This window comes from Kogia breviceps, chromosome 3 (assembly GCF_026419965.1).
Source record: "Kogia breviceps isolate mKogBre1 chromosome 3, mKogBre1 haplotype 1, whole genome shotgun sequence".
Classification (NCBI taxonomy): domain Eukaryota; kingdom Metazoa; phylum Chordata; class Mammalia; order Artiodactyla; family Physeteridae; genus Kogia; species Kogia breviceps.
Genome location: NC_081312.1, coordinates 159,492,105 through 159,515,728, shown reverse-complemented (window position 1 = coordinate 159,515,728; position 23,624 = coordinate 159,492,105). Strand labels below are relative to the sequence as shown.

The 23,624-nt window shown below is 41.7% G+C and overlaps 1 protein-coding gene across 8 annotated transcripts in view; it reads right to left on the bottom strand.

Annotated features, from left to right (window-relative positions):
* The window catches only part of WDR37 (WD repeat domain 37), a 55,821-nt gene extending 32,942 nt beyond the window's left edge, over positions 1-22,879 (bottom strand). For 2 of the 8 annotated variants that reach the window (XM_067030173.1, XM_067030174.1), the window contains exons 1-6: positions 22,507-22,674; positions 11,718-11,895; positions 7,923-8,019; positions 4,713-4,808; positions 4,350-4,414; positions 691-826 (exon numbers count right to left, since the gene is read on the bottom strand). In XM_067030173.1, the coding sequence (XP_066886274.1) occupies positions 691-826; positions 4,350-4,414; positions 4,713-4,808; positions 7,923-8,019; positions 11,718-11,855 (532 nt within the window). In that variant the 5' untranslated portion in view covers positions 11,856-11,895; positions 22,507-22,674. Of the gene's footprint in view, positions 1-690; positions 827-4,349; positions 4,415-4,712; positions 4,809-7,922; positions 8,020-11,717; positions 11,896-22,061; positions 22,241-22,506 lie in introns of those variants that run through there. The other 6 variants (XM_059056472.2, XM_059056471.2, XM_059056469.2 and 3 more) reach the window with 6 other exon arrangements.
* Positions 22,880-23,624: the final 745 nt, after the last annotated feature.

Here is a 23,624-nt window from a genome sequence, read left to right as displayed (position 1 = left end):
ACTGCCGGCACCAGGCTGGAGACTTGGGACACAGGGGTCACTTGAGTCAAGGGCTCATTATTTTGTTGAAATATTAAGACTTTTCAGAATATCAAGCTATACTCAAATGCAAGTAGCATCCAAATCCAGTTACAAACTATTAGAGATAACACATGCTCTTTGGACCTCTCCTCTCTGGGCACAGTAATAAAAAGATAAAAAGGAGACTTAATAAGGGAAACCCCAAACAAAATGTCGATTATCCAAGTGAGATTTCAGAAATATCAGGAAAGGGTCTCTGTATTCTTTTCTTAAACTGTAATTTCCAAAACAATCTGGGGTGCTCACATATGAACACAGTCTTAAACAAAAGAAAGAACCTTCTTCATCATTCTAATGACGTTAGCATTTCCTATTTCCACTATAAAAGGCAGGAGCTAGCGAGTAACTTTTCACAGGCTGGCAGTCAGTTTCCACAAGTGAGCACATTTTTAATTTTAGGAATTTTTTCTGAAGGGTTATTAGGTTACCCACCTTAACTAGCTCTCAAAAACATCTCCTCTCCAGTGAGGAGAAAGAGGGGTCTCTCTAACGCCACCCTGGGGCTCCTGACGGCGGACTCCTCTACATGCTTAGGTTTCAACGCCGCTTGGCCACTTCCACTTCCAGGGCAGGCCACGCCCGCCAGCAGTGAGGCTGGTGTGGACTCACCGGCAGACGCGGTCCCCAGCACCACAGGCTGCGTCCTCGCCACACTGATGTCCCAGATGCCATCCCTGTGGCCGATGTACTCCTTCACGAGCTGGCACACTGCCCTGGACGTGGTGGTCTTGAAGCTGGAGACAATCTGAAATTGTGACGGGAATTTACTGAGCGAATGTGTTTAAGTTAAAAAAATATATAAGACAGCATGTCTTGAAGATGCATAAATCACTGAATAGAAAATTTTAAATGTTACAGCAACACAACATAGGTGCAGCTGGATCTCACATAGCAGGAAGGAAGTCCTTACGAAGGCCTCGGAAGAACCCCACGATCCCCCCACTTCCAATGCTTGCCTACCTGTGTACCTTACAAGTCCTCTCCCACAAATCCAAACCATCAGACAAAATATCCAAATTTAAAAAAAAAAAAAAAAACATGTAGCAGGACGTGAAAAAGTTAGGAAGGTATACCCCAAACCCTTAACACTAATTATTCTTATTATTTGGGAACTTGTGCTTTTTTATTTTTGGTAATTCATACCAACCACATATTATCAGGAAGAAAAGAGTCCAAGGTAGGGGAGGAATCAAAAGACAACACTTGTAATAGATGAGGTTACTGAGCATGGGCTCAGCACCAGCCCTGCACTAGGAAAGGGTTGTCACTCTGCTCCTGTATGACACAAACAGCAAATAATTCTCTTTTTTAAGTGCACAAGAAAGATGCTAATTAAACACAAAGAGTTTGGTTTCTAAATTGTCTAAGATAAAAGATGTCTTTTCAGCTTTTAGTTAAATTAGAATAATATAAATTAATCAGAATATTGAAACCATAAAATCAAGTGAAAAAGAAAAATGGGTGGTATTACAGAGCTGTTTTAAACACTGATTTATTAGCAAAGCCCTAAAAATGTATCTAAATTTACTTTTAGTATAAAGGCTTAAAACACAATCCACTGTTCCACCATCTCAGGATGAGCCTTCAAATGATTCCTGATACAGTGAAAGACTAAAACAAATGCACAACGGAGAGACCCACTCTTCCACCAGTTAAATAAACAGGCTCCACTGACTGGGTTTAAATTTAAAAGGAGGGCAGGATACAATACGAGCTTCCAAAAGAAAGAAGGCCTTGCTCAACCTCACACCCTCACCTTCCTCTTCCTTCTGAAAGCTCATATCCCACCCAACCCGGCAACACAGTCCCTCCACAAGGAAAAGTGCTTTTGTGCCTCCAGTGCCCTTCAGACGCCTTTAGGAGGGGTGGGGGCAAAGCGCACGGTGAGCGGTGGGAAGCTTCCCAGACAGCACTGTTATGAGACACGAACCGCCCTGACTCGACCAGCAGAAACTAGGGTCACGGCCAAGACTCGTGCCGACTGCATTTCCAGAGGAGTATGGGGAGAGGGCATGCAGTTGATGATACTGAGCAAACGGTCTCAGGTGCTGCTTCCAGGTCTCCGTCACACCCTGACCACCTATGAACTACTTTAAAAATGTGGACTCAGTCACAACTGCAAAGAGGCCCCACAAGACAGACTGAATTACTCCCAGGGAACATTTGTGACGGAAAAGCAGAAGGATGCTTCCGATTTATTCTGCACTGAGATACAACTTAAAGTGCCCTAAAAAACCAAAACAGGCTTTTTCACAGCAAAAGATACTTATCTTTAAAAAAACCTGTGTGAACGATTTCACAAGTTCCTGTAAAGCGGTTTGCCGGTTAGAATGTGGCGCTGCCCCAACAGGCCTCAGAGCTGCATCCCAGGCCCCCAGGAAGGGTGAGTCTGTGGGGGAGTGAGAAGCCTGCCCAGCTCCACCATGAGAACCCACGCTGTGGTCAGGGCAAAACATGCCAGGTCTCCATGTTTACCTTCACTCTTTAAGATGGGTGCATAATGCTAAGAAGATGGTTTCTTCTAATCCAGATGAATTTTTAGTCTCTAAAATGACTGGGGCTTTAAATATGTCTAACACATTCTTTTAAAGCAATTGTTGTACATATTTTTACCTTTGCCCAATTCTTAAGTTTTACTACTCATGGTTAAGGGGTAACTCCATATAATCCTTTCTTCCTCTACTTCAGAAATGATCACAGGGACTTTCTTGGTGGCGGACTGGTTAAGAATCTGCCTGCCGGGCTTCCCTGGTGGTGCAGTGGTTGAGAGTCCGCTTGCCAATGCAGGGGACACGGGCTCGTGCCCCGGTCCGAGAAGATCCCACATGCCGCGAAGCAGCTAGGCCCGTGACCCATGGCCACTGAGCCTGCACGTCCGGAGCCCGTGCTCCACAACAGGAGAGGCCACAACAGTGAGAGGCCCGCATATTGCAAAAAAAAAAAAAAAAATCTGCCTGCCAATGCAGGGGACATGGGTTCGATCCCTGGTCCGGGAAGACCCACCTGCCACAGAGCAACTAAGCCTGTGCGCCACAACTACTGAGCCTGTGCTCTAGAGCCCGTGAGCCACAACTACTGAGCCCGCATGTTGCAACTATGGAAGCCTGCACGCCTAGAGCCTGTGCTCCTCAACAAGAGAAGCCACCACAATAAGAAGCACAAGCACCACAACGAAGACCCAACACAGACAAAAATAAATAAAACTTTTTTAAAAAAAGGAATGATCACAAAGTTTTAGAATTCTAAGAGCATACACTGTATACATAAACTGAAATAAACAATATAATTCAAAACAATATAACAAGAAGTTAGATAAGGAAGAACATAACCCCACTTGACATTTTAAAGAAGTAGTTTAATGTTAATTTATTAAAAACTGCAAAACTACTAAGTGTAAGCTAGATAATACAGAATAAAAAAATTTTAATTAGCCACTTACACTCTAGAGTAATCAAAGGAAACACAAAAAAATGTCAGCAATATTCAGATTTTTAAAAAACAAAAAATTACCAAAGACTTTCAAATAAGCAGAAATAGCATTAAGACTGAAGCTCCTCCTTGAATTGCAGTTCATCTCACTGTGGATATCATAAGTAACTTTAAGCTGAAGAGAGCAAATTGGAAAAGTAAAAAGCTAACATTAACTATAGCCTTCACAGCAGACTCACCACAAATTTCAACTTTTTTCTAAGGTTTAGTAAAAGTAATGTACACTCACTAAGGTTAGGTAATTAATTTATCTTTTGTTTATTCCAAATACTCCAAAGTGGTGATGCACACAAAATTATCTCAAAATATTACTTCATAACAGCACTCCCCCATAGATAAATTAATTCCCAAATAATTAAATCTTTGCCACTTTAAGGTCAGAAGAAGATAATTTTTAAAAAAGAAAACTATGACAAATATCTCTATTTGCCTTGGATGCAGACCTTCACTTCTTGATCATACTTAGAAAATTAAAGAAGCGGTGAACTAAAATGTAACTATAGCTCAGAATGTAAGTTCCACTGCTTTATACCCATTTATTAGCTTCTCCAAATTCAGAATCTCCATACCAAGCCAAATAACAACACAAAATGTACTTTCCCACAAATAAAACCGCACTAACACGTAATGTATCAGCCACGGTAACACAGGTAACGTCCAGGTGTCTATGCACTGTGGCCAGTTAACATCAACAATACTCCTTTTAAAAATTAGGTTTCTCTCTATCGCACATATGTGCACACCCTACATACACATGACAGGCTGAGAGCGACACATACCTTGCTGGTGGAGGCCTTGTAGGTGGTCTTCAGTTTCTGAGAAAGCTGGCTGGTGCTGTGACTGGCTGCAGAGACACAGAACTAACCGTCAAGACAATCACACAACCAAACCACCATGAACGTCAGAGCTGGGACAGGGAGACAGCTCACCCCACCTTCTGTCCCACACAGGAGGACAATGCAAGCCAGGGGCATGGGACACAGGGCTTCCCGAAACCTCCTCTTCCTTCTACACCCACACCCGAATTACATTATTCGAAGTCCTGATGACTGCAGAAAGGAAGTGAGTCCTGTCCTCCACTAAATTCCAAACTCCTTCCAAGCGTAATGTGTAGGGCGAGCCCTGTGGAAAGGCAGCCTTACCTTTGGTTTTGAGTTGGCCCTTACTCAGCTCTGCCCCATCGATTGCTTGTCCTTCGGCAGCTAAACGGTCATTAAGAGTCTCGATTTCTCTGCGCACTGAAAAGTAAAATGTACTTTTGATGTATATTCACCAAATCCAAAAGTGAACACATAAAAATGTTATACATTAGTACTGTCTAAACAAACATAGGAATGATATCCAAGTAAACAAGGTCACATTTACAGAATTCAAAAAACCTCAAGACATCATTCCAAAATTAAAAAGCCCACCACACTTCCCACACCAGAAAGACCTTGTGCTATCGGGTCCTCAAGCAGGGCTCTTGGATTTCAACATAGTTCGTGTCCTTTGTACCTTATTCAATGCACTTAAAAATGTTATTCTGACACTGTCCAAAACTCAATGAAACACTTACAGTCTAGCTGAGAACACTGAAATTGGGGGAAAAAACATACAATAACAAAACCTAACTATTGTTGCCTGGCACCACAGAGCACAGTGAGGATTATATACATCAAAGATTAAAAATTCAAGGGGAAAAAAAAAAAAAAAGAAACGAAAATTAACATTTGGGAGTTCCCTGGCGTTCCAGTGGTTAGGACTTGGCGCTCTCACTGTCAGGGCCCGGTTCAATCCCTGGTCAGGGAACTGAGATCCCATGAGCCACGCGTGCAGCCAGCACTCGGGCTTTGCACCTGCTCCCACCCAGGCTGCCCATGGTGTGCTGAGGCTACAGAGAGGGCGGGGAGGGGAGTGTGGAAGGAAGGCCAAGGGTAAAAGGCTCAGAACAGATCCAGCCTGAGCATTTGGACATGTTCACAGGCAGCAGGAAGCCACCAAAACCATTAAGCAACTGATAGTGTAAACTCCAAGTACCTCCAGCACTAGTCACTTGTAACCCTATAGTTTTTCTTGAACAAACTGCATCAACTCATAAAACATAAGGCCTTAGATCACAATGGAAATTCAGTAATACCTGGGTTGCTACAACTCTGATAACAAACCCTTAAAATCAGATGCAGTACACGGTACTTAAATTTTTATTTGATAAAAACTTGGAATAATTACTCACTCTGTAAATTTTCAAGGTGGACTTATAAGAGAATCCAATATTAAAACATTAAATTTTCCAACAGCAAAGTTTAAATGACACAGGATTACACTGTCTTCACCACTGATCCACACCAATTACTTCCAGAGTAAAAAATATTTTAACAATGCAAATGCTGTTTATTAGTATTCAATTTTTGGAAAAAACTTAAAAAACATGAAAATCCTGATTATGGTTACATTTGCATAATATAAATTTTGTAAACACAAGCCCTATAAAAACAACAAAAACTGGACTTTCCTGGTGGTGCAGTGGTTAAGAATCTGCCTGTCAATGCACGGGACACAGGTTCAAGCCCTGCTCTGGGAAGATCCCACATGTCACGGAGCAACTAAGCCCGTACACAACTACTGAGCCTGCACTCTAAAGCCCGCGTGCCACAACTACTGAAGCCCACACGCCTAGAGCCTGTGCTCCGCAGCAAGAGAAGCCACTGCAATGAGAAGCCCACGCACCACAACGAAGAGTAGCCCCCACTCACCGCAACTAGGAAAAGCCTACACACAGCAACGAAGACCCAACGTAGCCATAAATAAATAAATAAATAAATTTTTAAAAATTATTTTAAAAAATAATAATAACAAAAACTGAAGATAATGGAACAGTGAGAGGGTAAAGAAAGACAGGTTCATTTCCCAATGCTTGACAGTGAAGCATGAATGCATGTGGCGGCCTAAGGCTGACATGGCTAAAATAGAAGATTATTTAAATTTACAAAAATTATCATGACCAAGAAGCCAAGGCAGCCCACAGATGGACCCTGCCTTTCTGACCTCTGCTTTCTTAATTGTGGCCATGGATGCCTGGCTACCAGCTCCAGAGACACATGGAGAAAATTCCCCATCCCTCCTCTTAGGATTTGATGATCTGGCTGCCAGAACAGGATGACATGCAGGAGAAGGGAAGGAGAGCTGCGTGGGGAAAATCATTCCCAGGGAAAAGCAATTAGAAAAACATTTCATCAAAAACTGCTATGGTGAATGACACAGGTAATGGATCAGACGTGCCAGGGACTTCCCAACCTACCCAACTCTAAACTAGCATCCAGGCAGCATCCCTGGATTCAGAGAAAGTGTAAGTCTCTGTATCAAAATTACTGCTTAAGTGTTAAGCCTGGAAAGTTGGAAAGTATGTCCTTAAAACTTAACAGACATTTTAAAAAAAGAGGATAAAGCCCAAAACAATACAAAAATTATCATGAGAAGAACTAAAAGCAAAATATGCAGAAAATGTTTTCCTTTGCAGTGTGGGATGGGCCTAGAGGCAGGGGGTAAAGGTAGATCTTTCCTTCTTACACTGCTTGACTCTTTAAGCAAATGAATGCATTGTTTCTAAAATTAAAAAATAAATAAATAAAGCCAAGCTAATTAAAAATTCTTTTGATTTACCTTTAATAAGTCAAACAGATAATACACATATTTTAGGAAATTCTCTAAACACGGGTATATTTTAAAGAAATGAATCAATATTTTCTTAATTTATAGTATACCTTGCATAGAAAAAGTTATAAGATGCATTCGTTCTTCATAAAAATCATAATTCAGATTGCCAGGTGTGGTCAGCAGAATACTGCCTGCCCCAAAGATAACCTGTAAACACATGACCTGGTGGCAAAGGAGCCCTGCAGGTGTGACTGAGGCGAAGGACCTCTGATGGGAGATGACGCTGTGTGACCCAGGCGGCCCATCCTTCCCAGGTGTCCCTAGGAGTGAGTCAGAGATGAACAAGGAGGACTCTGCCTGCCACTGATGGCTTTGAAGATAAAGAGGAAGGAAGGTCATGGAGCCAAAGACTGGGGTAATGCCAGCAAGATGGGGGCCTCTGTCCTCACACCACAGGGAACTGAGATAACAACCCAACCCAGCAGGAGACACACTCCTCCTCATGCTCCAGAAGGAGCACAGCTCTGCCAACACCCTGACTTGAGTGTGCAGAGCAGGCAGATAATAAACGTGTGCCATCCTGAGCCCCTAAAGTTTGTCAAAGCAGAACAGAAAAGGGATACAAAGGTGAATGTCTACCCACAAATTAAACTCTCAAATATTTGTATGGAGAAGTGAAAAGTTATAAAAGTATTTAAAATAAGAGAGATACTCACATTCTAAGTTTTCAATATAAAGGTTTTCAAATTCTCTTTCTATTTGACCAAACAGTTCCAAAAGAGTACTGCGAACCGAGGAAGGCAGTTTAGAATCCTGCAGAAAAAGAAGATTCTGCTTAAAATGAACGAATGAGTGAATGAGAGACTCTGACACCAAGCACCAATATAATTTTTCCAAAGTGAATTATTTAAACTCTTATTTTACATCTTTACATATTTTATTTCTTATGAACACTCAAAGAACTTAAAGTTTCTAATTTCTACAGATGAAACTAAAATCAAATTGTATAAATGGTTACCCAGGATGGCATGAGATTTAAGACCAAGCACGTCTTTAGACATGTAACTTCCTTTCACAAGGAAAGAAACAAGCATACCTTATTCAAAAACTCCCAAATTTGTAGAAAATGAAGTTATAAACAGCCTTTAAGCTCTAGCATATGGTATTATAAATTAATTTTAATAAGCTGTTTACTAATAGAAGATGTACCTTATAGTCCTCATGTTCACTGTGCTTCAAGCAAAATAAACTGGATCATTTCCTGTGACTCTACTCAAAACCTAGAAGATTGTTGTAAGGAGGGAAAAGAACTCTCAGCTGTAAGAGCAAAACGTGTATCGGCTAAATGAAAATACCCACGTGGAAGCTCCCAGGACTTCGCAGGTGCTCTGCCCACCACCAGCACCCTGCCCCCACTGGGAGGGAAGTCAAAGGAAGCAGCAGCAGCTTCCTGGGCCCGGTGTCCTAGGCACCAACTGTGTTCTCAGGCACTCACTTTCCAGGCACTGCTGGTACTGACAGAAGCTATGTTCCACTCCAACCTCCTGAGGGTGCAGCTTATAGACAATATTTTGTATGTGCTCCACCCTACCACTTAAGAGTTATTTTCAAACAAAATTCTTAAAAGATATTTCTAAAATAATGTTTCAATGGTTAACTAATGCCAGTGTAACTTTCCAAGTGAGTTTTCAAATTTATATGCAGCATAAACTTTATGACGTTTAATGAGTTGAAAATACAAAAAAAAAGACATAATGTTTATTAAATCCTTTCTCAGATTAACTTCTTAGGAAGACAGGAATTTTAGGCAAAATGATCTGTAATGATACCAACGTTTAGCAACATGTTTTGAAATAATCACAGAACATGAACGTCAACTTTACAAGCTACTTAAAGATGTGACGCCACTTGTTTAAAAATTCAATCTGGGAGAATTGGTGATAAGCTTCTCTCAACACCCCTCTAAAATACCAATGAAAATCATGAAAAAAAAAGAAATGACATCTTAAAATAACAATGAATGCAAAATAAACCATCATAATTAATGTCTGACACCCTGTCCACCTGACTGTGGCCCCCCCCACCTGTTCTCCCACATCCCTCATCCGCTTAGCCCTCCTCGATGGGGTGGGGGCAGCAGCAGCACAGGCACCATTTGAGAGCCTTTCTGGCCCCTTCCAAGGCCAATCTCCTCTTCTGTGTATCAATTCCTACTCACCTACCCTCACAGTATTTAACGTTAAGGTCATTATTCAGCAACTGAAATGCTACCTCTACTTCGAATGGTAAATGCAGCTTCATGTAAGGTGTAATCGTAAAGGGAGACAATGTCAGCATTAACTTCACTTGATAAAATAAAGACAATCAAGACGGAGACGTGCAGTGAAAGGGGAACTTCTCCACCAGAGGCAAGCGGAGCACAGCCCAGCTCTGCGGTTGCCTCCAAGCGTCCCAACAGTCTGACCCTCCGAGATGCAATCACAGGCGCCCCACCCCCAAGTGAGAGGTACTGAACTTCTGGTATCATTTGAGAAAACTCATGACACAAAAGCTATGACTCAGTAAAGGTCTAAAAGAATCTGTGTTTTGTCACAGCTGACATGGAAGAGGAGGCAGGAGGCCCCTTTCCTGGCCTCAGTTGGTGCTTCCCGGTGTAGACACAGGCCTCCTACCTCTGAGCCAAGCACCAGTGCCTCAAATGCTTCTGACTCGTGAATCCAAGACACAAAATTCCCATAAAGACTCCCCAACAACTGAGAGCTTGACTGCAACCCTGTCTAGGGTAATGACCTGTGGCTCCACTCAGATGTCCTGATCGTTGGTCTCTCGCACCTGAGGTTTGTCCCACGCCTACCATGCCAAGTGCCCATGCCCAATGCCACCACCACTGTCCTGCTGCCACGGAACCAGGCAGAGCACCCCCACCAGCCTGCAAGGGAGCTCCTCGTCCACCAGCAGGCACTGACCCGCCCACAGGGTTCTGAATGACCCTCATAAAGGGTTACCCCAAGATGCAACTACCTGGGACAGAGCAGAAGGCCCTGAGAACATGGTGTTACCACCAGAAGATGCCAGCAGAGACGGCTGTGGAATTGTCACTGTTTGAAATTTAAGTAAATCTAACAACTTAAAAGTATCTTAGACTACCTGCACTATCCAAGGGGGTAGCCAACAGCCACATCTGACTAAATTTAAAAGTAAGTTAATTACAATTTTTAAAATTCCTCAGTCCCACTAGCCACATATGGTTCTTGGTTCCCATATGTGATAGCACAGATCTACAACATTCCATCACAGAAGTTCCACTGCACAGCTCTGATTCAAACATTCCTTATAAGAAGAGATCAGGACACAGACACCCACAGAGGGGCGACCTTGTGAGGACACAGGGAGAAGATGGCATCCACACCCAGGAGAGAGGCCTCAGGAGGACCAACTTGCCCACACCTGGACCTCCAGCTTTCTGCCTCCAGGACAGGGAGTAAGCAGTGTCTGCAGTTTAAGCTCCCAGTCTGCGATGCTTTGTAACGGCCATCCGAGCTCATGAAAAACATCAATGCCATTTTGGAGGCTCCTTAAATCTATTATTTTATTTCCAAATTTAAGTTAAAATTCAACCATTTCATTTATTCATCCAGTCAACACATAAGAGGACACTAAGTGAACGTTTACCACGTGCCAGCAAAGGTGGCACTAGGTTCCAAGCACACACAGCTGCCTCCTGGAAACACATCCTCCACATCCGGGCTTGCTTCTAACAAAGTCAATATGCAAATGAGCCACTTTCTCAGATTTAAGCCATATTTTCCTTTAACATTATGGCTGATGAATTAGTTCTAATTGCAAAAGAATGATTATAAATTTATATGTATTTTTTATGTATATATTTATGCCTATGTAAAGATATAGCAGATGTAGCTATAATTTAATTTAACATGTGTTTTATTTAGGCTTCACAACAATGTTTTTAAAAATCTAACACATTTTCTTCATCATAAAGGAACTAGAAAAAGTAAAAGCAAACTTATCAATAAAATATTAGATCATTTAATCAAAGGTAGTATCAAATTATTTAAAAGACATAATGTAATAAACAGCAGATAACACACTCAACTACAGCAAACACAGGATAAAGCCAAGAAAAGTTACTGAAAGATCAGATTCCAAAAACTGCAGAGAATAGAAAGAGATCATTATACCTGATTCTCTTCTCTTCTGGAGACTCTGAGACAGAAAACCTAAAACTACACTGTCAATTCACCTGTACAAAGAATAAAAACTAGTCCAAACTGTCACACCCAAATTTTTTATTAAGTACTGTAAACACATTAACCTGGAAACCGAATTCTGTCTCTGTGTAAGCTGTTGTACTTGACAGCAGTTTTAACTGGTTTATGAGGGAGGCTGTGTGTTTTGGTAACCCACACTTTTTCTCTACTTTGGAGACCTGCATATATTTGGCTATTTTTGAAACACTGCAAACATGATCCACATCTTCACCAGACACTCACTTGTCCCTCTAACATGTCTCTCGGCAGGCCAGTCCTCTCCTGCTCTGAGCTGTTAGTTCTTCGTATAGAAAGGCTGTGAGATTTGCGTTTCTGTTTTGCTTGGCGAGCAGTTGAACAACTCCCGCTTTCTGTGGGCATTACTTCTGAAAGGTGATATCCTGGTCACTCCTGCAAGAAGCTAAACAGGAGCAGGAAAAACAAGTACTTTATTTCTGATACAGCAAACTGAAATGAAGGAAAAATAGACGATTACTTTTCATTGAAAGTTTCCTTACTATGTTAACATTTATTATGTAAATTAGAATGTGATAAATTATCATGTTTTAAGGTAGAGACCACAACCTTTATTAAAGAGGTAACTTTTTATCAAACTTCATTAACATCCTTTAAAAAAAATCAAACAGCAAAGAAGGGCTTAAAATAAAGAACAACTCTCCCTTAGCCCACTCTCGGCAGACTCAGCCTACTCCCCAGAGGGAACCAATCCTAAATGCATTTTCCAGGCTACAGTTTCTAGAGCAATGCCCTCCGAGAGAAATCCAATGCAAGCCACCTATGTAATCATAAATTTTCTAGTAGCCACATTAAAAAAAGAACAAGTGAAATTCTAATGATCTAATCCAATATGTTTAAAATATCATTTTAGTCAATGTAAAAAACACACACGGGGTATTTCAGTTCGTAAGCTCCCTGTTTTCCTTCATACTCACAATGCTTCTTGCTTGGAACCAGCCATGTTCCCAGTACATACCTGTGGTCAGGGCCGCCATTACACAGCATACCTGCATGGCATTCCAATATCCACATGATGCAAACATTTTCCTTTACCCATTTTGGACATTATCTACTCATTTCCTGCCATTATCAATTCCTCCTCCCAATATAATCACATCACTGTTAGCTAATTTTTTTTTTCCCACTGCGCCATGTCTTAGTTGTAGCACACGGGATCTTTCTTGCCAGGTGCAGAATCTTTAGTTGTAGCATGTGGGATCTAGTTCCCTGACCAAGGAACGAACCCAGGCCCCCTGCATTGGGAGTGCAGAGTCTTAGCCACTGGACCAAAAGGGAAGTCCCAGCTAATATGATTCTAAGAAATATATTTACACATGAGATTTTCCTTCTTCAACTGCAGATTTACATCTTGGACATTACCTACTCATTTTTTGCTCTTATTGGTCCCTCCTTCTCCCAATCTATTTTAGCGCATGTAATTTAAGTATATACTTACGTTTCTTCTTTCTTCAACTACTGACAGTATCTTTGGGTCCTCACTCTGTAAGGTGTAGAGTATCCCACCTTTTCTGGAGCCCACCCCACAGCCATACATCCCCCAACTTTGCTGTCGTAGAATGTTATACAAATGCCAAGCACAGAGTATATGCCCTCTGGAGATTCTGAGCTTAGCACTCACAGGACACGTCCCCTTGCCGTGTGGGCCAACAGCCACCTCCTTTTGATTGCTGGTGCTGTTCCAGTGTGAATGGGAGTACAGTTGTCTTAACCATGCACCTACTGCAAAAAATTCTGGTGCTTTCCAGTTTCTTACTATTGCAAATAAAGCTACTATGACAATAATATGCAGGCTTCTGTGTGAACTTAAGTTTCTACTTCTTTTGGATGAAGGCCCAAGAGTGAGATTGCTGTATGTTTAAAGAAAAAAAAACTAAAGATTTTTAAAAATCTTTATTGAGATATAATTCACACAAACTCCACTCTGCCAAAACTTTTAAATTTTGATGAAGTCCAATTGATAAATTATTTTTCTTCTAAGAATCATAATTTTAGAGTCTTGCCTAAGAGCTTTTCACCAGTCCTAAATCCCAAACTTTTTCTACGTTTTCTTCTTAAAATTTTAGTTTTATAGGTTACAACTAAATTTATGAGCTATTTTGGGGCTGATATTTTTATAAGATGTGAAGTTTAGATCAAGGTTTTTTGGGTTTTTTTTTTTTGTTTTTTTCTGGTGATATCCAATTATTCTAGCACCATATGCTGAAGACTATCCATCATATACTAAACTGAGAAAGTTTGGCATCTTGATAAAAAAAATCAATTGGCTTTATTCCTATGGGATTATTTCTTGGTTCCCTATTCTGCTCTGTTGTTCTGTGCTATCTTGAAATTAGTGATTCCTGTCACTTACGTCTTTTTCAAAATGTCTTAGCTATTCCAGTTCCTTTGCCCTTCCATACAAATTTAGAATAATCTTGTCCATATCTACAAAAACCCTGATAGGATTTTGATAGGAATTGTGTTTAATCTGTTTACCAATTTGGAGAGAATTGGCATATTTATTGAGACTTCCAATCTATGAACACGGTATATAGGTTTTAGAGCATCTTTGATTTCTTTCCTCAGTTTTGTAGTTTTCCCATAAAATTTCTACACATACATTCTAAAATTACCATGAAGATTATACTTTTATTTTTGAGCAATTTTAAATGACATTGTATTTTTATTTCCATCTCCACATGTTAACTGCTGGTATACAAAAATACAACTGACTTTTGTGTACTGGGCTTGTATCCTACGTTCTTGTTGAACTCATTTATTAGTTCGAGATTTTTTTGTAGATTATTTGGCATTTCCTCTGTAGACTATTATGTCATGTAAAAAAAGAATAGTTTACTTCTTCCTTTCTGATCTGTATGCCTTTATTTCCTTTTCTTATCTTATTGATCTGGCTAGAAATTCCAGTACTCTGTTGAATTAGAAAGTGATAGCAAATACCCTTGCGTTATTCTGATCTCAAGGTAAAAATATTCAGTTTTCACCTTTAAGTATGATGCTAGCTGTAGGTTTTAGGTAAGTATTGTTTTCTCAAATTGAGAAAGTCCCCCTCTATTATTCATGTTTTGAGAGTTTCATGAGTGTTAATTTTGTCTCATTTTTTCTGCATCACAATATGATCACATGGCTTTTTTTTAAGGTCAATTACACTGATGACTTTCAAATATTGATCTAAACTTGCATCTGTGGAATAAATCCCACTTGGGCATAGTGCATAATTCATTCTGTTTGTTCTCTCATTTTGTTTCTTTCTTCTGCCTTCTTGCAGGTTATCTGAACATTTTTTAAAATTTCATTTTGATTTATCTAGTTTTTGAGTTCCTCTCTTTCGTATAGCTTTTCTTAGTGGCTGCTCTAGATTTTCATTAACTATTTACAACTTATCACAGTCTGCTGATCATCAGCTTCTACCAGTTCATGGTAAAGTGTAGAAGCCTTACTTCCTCTGTGTCCCTTTGCCCTCCCCATTTATAACATACTCATCTTAAGTATTTCCTCTATACACACTAAGAATCACATCAGACGGCTATAGTTCAACCTTCAAACATAATTTCAGATAAGGAAGTGTACTGAATTTACCAATTTATTTTTTCTTTCCATTGTTTGTTCTTCCTTCCTGGTGTTCCCACATGATGTCCTTTCTGTTTAGAGAATTTCCTCTACCTATTATTTTAGGGTAGGTCTGTTGGTGACAAATCATTTGAAGGATGTTTTCACTTGACAGAGAATTCTGAGTTGATAGTTCTTTTCCTTCAGCACTTGAAAAATGTGCTACTTCCTTCTGGCCTCTGTAGTTTGTGATGAGAAATCCACTACAGGTAAAGGGACATTTCTCTCTCTTGCTGCTTTTTCATCTTTGGTTTCAGAAGCTTGACTATGATGTGTCTTATCATAGATTTCTTTTGAGTTTATCTTGCCTGGATTTCACTAAACTTTTTCCATCTGTAAGTTTATGGCTTGCCAAATTTGGGAGATAGTCAGTATTTCTTCAAACATATTTTCAGCCTCACTGTCTTTCTCCTCTCTTTCTGGGACTCTGATGATAAGAAAGATAGGTCTCTTGTTAAAGTCCCACAGGTCCCTGGGGTTCTGTTTACTTTTTTCCAGTCTATTTTCTCTCTATTGTTCAGATTGGGTAATTTCTATTGTTTTATCTTCAAGTTCACTGATTCTTTTCCTCTGTCCTCTCCATTCTGCTGTTGGAAGAATGGAAAGGACAGGAAAATCATCAGTGAACTGATTCCACAAGCTCATTTACTGTACTTCTCAGTTCTAAAATTTCCATTTGTTTCTTCTTTATATCCTACATTTTCTTCCTGAGATTTTCTATTTTTCATTTGCCTCAAGTGTTAGTATTTCCTCATTGAAAAACTTTTATGATGGCTGCTTTAAAATACTTGTCACTTAAGCCTCAATATTGTGGGCACTGCTATCAGGCGTGGGATCTGATTTCAGTCTTCTATTACAGCAGGCCTCTTCTGACATTGCCCCAGCAGGCAAACAAGGGTGCAGCCTTGTTTCTGCCAGGTGGATGTAGAAGGTGGAGATGGAAGTGAGGGGTTCCCACTCAGCCTCCACTCATCTGGGTGGAAGTACTCCTCGTTAATGCCAGGCGGGGTTAGAGTTCAGCCTCTCCCTTGGCCTCTACTCATATCACAAGCGCTGAACCAGGGGTGCTTTGTTACTGTGCCCTACACGGTCTCAATATCACGGGTGATGGTAAAACTCCTGAATCTCTACTAAGTTCTTCTGAGGCCATCCCAACAGGAAGAAGGAGGATGTTCTTTGTTACCACCCAACAGAGATGAAAATGCCAGCTCTGCACTGATACCACCAAGCACAGAGTGTTGTCTCAATACAGACTGTCAGGGGTGAAAGTCTAGATTCCTTCCCCACCCTGCCTTTGATAGTAAGGGTGAGTCGGGGGCTACAATGTTTTCTAAACATGTCCTGTCTGGCAGGCTGTCTCTTTCCTAGTCTTTTGGCTTTTCTTGGGGCTTGTCTGAGCCCTTCGGTGTTGCTGGGTTGCTGGTTTCTCCAGGCCCAAGGCCAGGATGTATGGGGCAAAAAGAAAAGCCAGGAAACTCAGCCCTGCATCATTTCTCAAGTCCCCATACATCTAGCCAGTCTACTTTCTTCTCTCCACTTTTCAGTCTCATATTTCTTCTGTATTTAATGCCCAGTGTTTTTAGCTGTACTTGGAGGAATAGAAAAAGTACATCTACTACAAAGGCAGAGATCTTTTGAGTCTCAAATTAGACATGTATAGGCCTAGGTTTAAAATGGCAACAAAAAAGTAAGTCTTGTTTCACAACACACTAAAAACATTCAAATTGGTCAATTCTGTGTGTTTAGGTTTAAAAATTAGAAATCCATTAATCTATTAAAATTATCACTTACTTTTTATAGCATTATATAGACAAAATTTAACTCTCAAATCTTTTTTTAAAAGGACACTTTAAAAAGGAATAAGGCTGCTTTTTTATCTCTAAAATTCTCATTTAAAAAAAAAATCTTCCATTCCTCTCACTTTTTTGGATATTCAATTTGTCAAAGCAGGTCACAAGGCCAACCCAGATTCAAGTAGAGGGCTGAGACCACCTCTTGATGGGAGAATGAGAAAGAATTTGTGTAATCCATCACACCTTATTTCACTCACTAGTTTTGGTTATACACTGAATAACATTCTGCTTCCTTAAAAAATAACAGTGACTGGAACTAAATAGTTTTGCACTTCAGATATTTAGTGGAATAACATGGATATAAATAACCCAATTAAGTTAAACACCCACTCAGAATAAAATCCATAGAAGAGCCCAATGGATAAGAACCTGATTTTCGGAGTCATACAAACCTAAGTCCCCCCCACCCCCCACCCCAACCCCTCAAAGGGTTGGCTCTTTTCCATCATGAAGCCTCAGCTTGACCGTTACTTCCTCAAAATGGCCTCCCTTGACGACGGCTAGTCAAAGCACTTCATGATCCTCACCACGTTTGTACTTAGATCTTATTTATAGTTTGCTCACTTAATGAATGTCTCCCCTGCTACACCATCAACACAATGAGGACAGGGACACAGTTAATTGGGGCCACTACTGTATTTGTTAGGCTTAACATAAACACATCCTCAAGTATCTGTTGAATGTATAAATGAATAGAAATGGATGAATGCTACATCTACCACTGATGGGCTGTGTAACCTTGGTCTAGTTACTTAACCACCTTCCTAAGGCTTAACTCTGTCATCTTTAAAGCAGGGATAATAACAGCATTATTTCATTAAGTCACTCATCAATAGTCCTCTCATCTGTAGATGAGCTAGGTACTGGGAATGTTGCGGTAAAAAAACAGGCTTGGTCCCTACCCTCAGGTTGCTTAGAGTTGAGGTGGAAGACAGATATTAAACACACAATCTCATAACTTATTACAGAAGCTATAAATTGTGATGAGTGCTACGAAAGACATATGCAAATATTATGAGACCAGCTATTAGCTACAGTTACAAAGGTCATTCTGAGAAACTGGCATCTAAATCGAGACTGAAGAATTCCTAAGAGTTAATCATGTGGAAAAGAGAAAAGGGAGTAAATATTTTAAGGACAGGAATAGCATGTGCAAATGTCCTGAGCCAAGAACGAGGCTAGTTTATCACAGATATTAAAAAGTAAATACTATAGCTACAACACAGCAAACAATGGAGAGAATGGTGCAAGATAAGTGGAGAGACAGGTTTAGAGTCTGTTTTTTCGTGTTTATAGTTTATCCTAAAATAAAAAGGAAGCTACTTAAAAGTTTTTAAGCAAATAAGCAACACTAGATTGGCTGCTATGTGAAAAATACATGGAAAGAGTTAGGAAGTTACTGAAACAGTCTAGGCAATAAATAACGATAGTTAAGATTAGAGGTAGATGAATGGACTGGGGGTGGGGAGCGTGCTGGGTGGGGAAGAGCGAGGTATCAGGGATAGCCCTTGTTTCTGAGGCAAGGGGTAGGTGAAACAGAGATCAGATTACTGAGATGAGGCAGCAGATATGGAGAAGAAACCAAGACCTAATACTGAATATATTATGTTTTGGCAATGTCTTTGAATATCTAACATACAAGGAATCAGGAGGTGTACAGGTCTAGAGATGAAAAGAGAACTAGGCAGCATGTATAAATCTGGGAGAGGTCTACACAGAAAGTAAAGATGGTCACTTTGACTCCATCATGCCTCACGTCCAATGCCTTACCATTATTACGCTTCCTCGGAAGAAGGGAAAAAAGGTTATATTACTGATACAGACAACAGAAAATAAAACTATCAGTACCTTACATGATACATGGAAAAATTAATTGTGATTAATTTTTGACAGAACAAAATGACAACAAATCTTTTTCATGAAATTTATCTGAAAAATTTGAGCTATAGAAATTAGAGATAGTTGAAACAAACATATAAAGAAAAACTCACAATGGCAGAATCTGTGGTTGGTAGAATTTTATATACACAAAAAAAGATACTGATATTTAATTTGAAATATTTGAATATAACAAATTTACATTACTAAGCAACTCCTATGATCCCACTGAAGAGTATTCCAGTAATTTTTTAATGGAAACATTTAGAGACTATTTAAGTGCGCCATATACAAAAGTTGACCAAGAAATCAAACTGATTTAAAGGAATCTTATCCAGAAATTATATTCTTCATTAAAAAAAGGTGGATATAATTCTCTTTTTCAGTGATTATACATATTAAATTACTAACTTCATAAAGCATCTCAGTTGTCAAGATTTTCAACACAGAGATTTATCATAGTTACCTTGCAGTTTACAAGTTAAGTTTTTTATAGGAACAAACATATTAACACCCTGTGAAAGCTCAAGAAAAAAGACTATCTTTAGACATTTCAATCAAGGAACAAACATATTAACACCCTGTGAAAGCTCAAGAAAAAAGGAGACTATCTTTAGACATTTCAATCAAGCAAATAAAGGAGCAAAGAGCTTCTCTTTCCTCCCTTAAGAACTTCATCAGTAGAAAGTTTATGCATCTGGTAAGCATAAACTGGGAAGTTAATGCATTCCCAAGATTCTACAAATTGGTGATAGGAACCGTGAAAATTGCAGTATCAACACTCCTTTCACCTCAACAATTGTTTCCCATAAGTAATAAGCAGTCTTCTTAACAACTAACTTTTAAAATCCTCACCTTCTGCCTGTGCCTAAGCCTTTAACTCCTCCCTCAACCCCATGAACCACATGGTGTTGTTCTGGGCTTTGCCTGCTTTTGTTGGTCACTTCACAAAATAGTCAATACACTGGTCATCTTTTCCCACTGATCAACTTCCAACCAAACACATACATTTCAAGCAATTATAAATCTGGAAGAGGTTTTGGTTCCCCAAAACCTGGCCTCAAATGATTTTCTTCATACTGATTTTCTCTCTTAGTAACTTTCTAAACTCTGTGAAGTCATATGTCAATATGGGTTCATAATGCCTATGCCACACACTATGTTACTGACATTCAAATTATCTGGCTAATTCAAGTTCTGTCTCTTCCTGTAATTTCTTCAGCTACACTTTACCATTCTTCCAGAATTAGATCTGTAGGTTTCTCTAGTTCTTCTAACCTCTTCTAAATTTCTTTATTTTTCTGTTAATCTATCACAATCTTTTTCCTGAAACTTTTAAAAAATTTTACTCTTGCCTCTTCATTCACATCCTCCATCTTGTTCCCCACAGTCTTCACTGGTCCCACCACCACTTCCTTCCTTCCTTCCACAGCTCACCCTGGTGGGTGAGCTTAGCCCAGGAAGGGTCGTATCTATCGTGTTCACCTCAGTCCACGGGTCAGTGTTAGCATAAATCTTATTTAAATGTCTGATAACACGTTGAGGGTTTTCGCAGGATGACATCATGGAGAGTGAAGCAGGTTGCAGGTGTCTGTAAAAAGGATACTGAAGTGCTGTAGTGTGGAACCTAAGCTAGACAAGGGAAATACAGACAAAAGAAATGATGGAGAGATACTGATGGATGGGGAAGTCTGTGGTGAGGCTCAAATGGATCAGTAACAACACAGTCACTAATACAACACCTCTGTGAGGTACAGTTCCCAAATACTTAACAGACTGAACACTTAGTCAATCGGCCATGGAGCTGTAAAAAGAAAACTTCTTCACGCAGGTGAGTAAGCTGCTTTAACCACTATGCACTGTTTCACTTTAATACAAACTAAAACAGAAGCCCGAAATTCCAAGATAACCATCTTTCTTCAAAATAGTCATACTAACCCAATATCACAGGGCATATAACCACTTTAAACAGAAAGTTTATGCGACTAAAATGGTCCTACTGGTTTTTAAAACACATTCAAAAAAGTATAAATAGTCCCCTCCAAAAATCCAACCTCCCTATCCTATCGGTCAAACAAATGAATTCAATATAAACTCTCCTTCTACCCAACTCATTTGTCCTTGCTATATACTGCCACATGCCTATTACCCCCACCTACAAAACATTACTCACAATTCCGTATCCAGTGGGATTTTTAAACACTTTTCTTTTAGCAAAAGAAAAACACCTGCCTGAATACTAAATGTCATGAACGTTAATCATGTGTACAAAATGGTTAAAGGACATAATTTGCATGTGGCATTTAAAAATACAAAACGTGACTGGATTTCCACAAAAAGGTCGGTAGAGTTTTTCATAGCATTTCATTGTGAAAACAACGTTACTGAATTCCTGGAGGCAAACACCAAACTCAACTGCTGAGCGACATCAACCAGAGGCAGCCCCGCAGTCCACCCTCGGTCAACCCGGGTAAACTGTCCTGTCGTTGACCCCAGTCGAAGACACGAAACACACGCTCACCAGCTCTAGACACGAGACGGGACTGGGGGCATGTACAACCGGGAAACAACCAAGACTGTTTAAAGACCTTAATTAAGGTCCTCGAATCGAGGACAAAATTCGTAACTGTTAAGTCTTCTTAGGAAAACCAAGACTAGGGAATTCAGAGCGCTGTCGGTACCCCTGGGGGAAGGGGCTGGGGTGTCAGCTCAGGGCCAGGGCACAGCAGGTGCGCACGGCTTCCCAGAGTCCTGAGGAGGAAGGACAGACACTCGCCGATGCCTCCGTGCGAGCACTCTGCAGGACGCGAGGCTGGACACGGACCCGTGGCAACTCCTGCCCAAGGTCGCGGCGCCCCTCCCGCGGCCCCACACCCGCTAAGGGGCCCACGGCCCTGCGCGCTCGCGGGCAGGAGACTCCCGGGCGCCTCGAAGGACCCGCCTCACAGGCCGCTCTGGGCGAGGAGCGCGCGTTCCAAACACGTCAAGACCCGGCCGGGCTCGGGGTCGGAAGGGGGCGCGATCCAGGTCGCGGAACGGGTTCGGGGCAGACGTGGTCCACATTCGGGGGCGCGCGGTCGGGGTCAGAGAGCGCGGGGTCCGAGGGCGCTAGGTCGCCGGCCCCCACAGGCACGCCCCGCCCAGCGCGAGGCCGCTGCCACACACAGAGAGGCGGCCCGTCCCGGGCTGAAAATAGCGGGCCGGCACTCACCTGTCACACCGCCGCCGAGCCCGCCACCGCGCAGTGCCAGCCGGGCCGTGCGGTGCCGCCCGTGGGTTCCCAGCCACGCGGCGCCGGGGACGGACGCGGACGCACAGCCCCAAAACCCGGCAGCCCGACGCCCCACACTTCCGGCGCCGGAAGTCCCGGCGCCCTCTCAGCCCTGCGCCGGAAATCCACTACACGCAGGCGCCGCAGGAAGTCCCGCCTCCGCCCCAAGCTAATGCCGCCGGAAATCCAGCCCTCCGAAGGAAGTCCCGCGCGCCGTTAGTGCGGGCAGGGGGCCCCAAGAGGGTCGCGGAGATGGCGGAAACGAGGTGGGGTTTTTTGATCCCGAGACTGCCGGGGCCTCGACCCGCGAGGTCGGCGACCATCTGGAGACGCCGTGGAGGGCCAGGGGATGGGACGGGGGCGCTGAGGGCCCGCGGGTACTCACGGCGGCGGGTTACTGCGGGCGCCTGGGTCTGGCGCAGGTCGGCGTCCATCGGGACCCTGGTCGGGCATGTGGGAACGGCTGCTCCCAGTCAGAACCGCCGGGTGTGCCGGGAGCCGTTTCCCGGGGCGTCGGGAGCGAGGTGGCTGCGCGCGGAGCTGGCGGATCTGCGGAGGGTGACTCACCCACTGCAGCCTTCTGTCTGAAATGTGTGTTAGCCATTGGCTGCAGAGAGGAAACAAAGGCAGCCTCTCGCCGCGGAAGGTGGGACCTGATGGCCTTCTTGTCCTTGTCTAGGTTGGAAAAATTATAGGGTGCGCAGAAGACCTCGGCTCTACGAACAACCAGCTGGGCGTTTAAAGCCTTAAGTAAAGACGAAATCAGACGCGTGGGAGCATTTTTCTTTTAAACAGTAAAGGTCATCATTTGGACTCAAGAAGCACTAGTATGATTGTTGCACAAGGAACAAACTTGACGTATTTGGGGATCCAAATAACCAAAAAGATTGTAGAATAAAACCTGAAGTTACTTCAGCATTGAGTATAATAAAGCTTATTACTAAAATCAATTATATAAGGTGTGGGACTTCCCTTGTGCTGCAGTGGTTAAGAATACACCTGCCAGTGCAGGGGACAAACCCATGTTCCACAACTACTGAGCTCACGGGCCTAGAGCCTGTGCTCTGCAATAAGAGAAGCCACTGCAAGGAGAAGCCCAGGCGCCACAACTAGAGAAAGCCTTTGCACAGCAGTGAAGACCCAATGCAGCCAAAAATAAATAAATAAATAAAATTTTTTAAAAATTGTATAAGGGGAACTGAGGATGTCAAACTTGGAGGTTGTGGCTATCATTCAACAAGAGATTCTATTAAAGACCTAATATGCACAAGGCATTCCGCTGGGTGAGGGAGCACATAGAATGCCTGATTAACCACAATATTGGCTGCAACTGATTCACGTGCTAATATGTGGTTTTGTTTTGCAGCACAACATCCACAGTTTGGATGAAACTTAGAAATTGTTAATTGGGGTACCCTTTTCTCTGATATACTTAGGATTCCATAAAAGTCACTGTAAATAAAATGATTGCATAAAGTGTCACAAAACTAAGACAGGAATCAA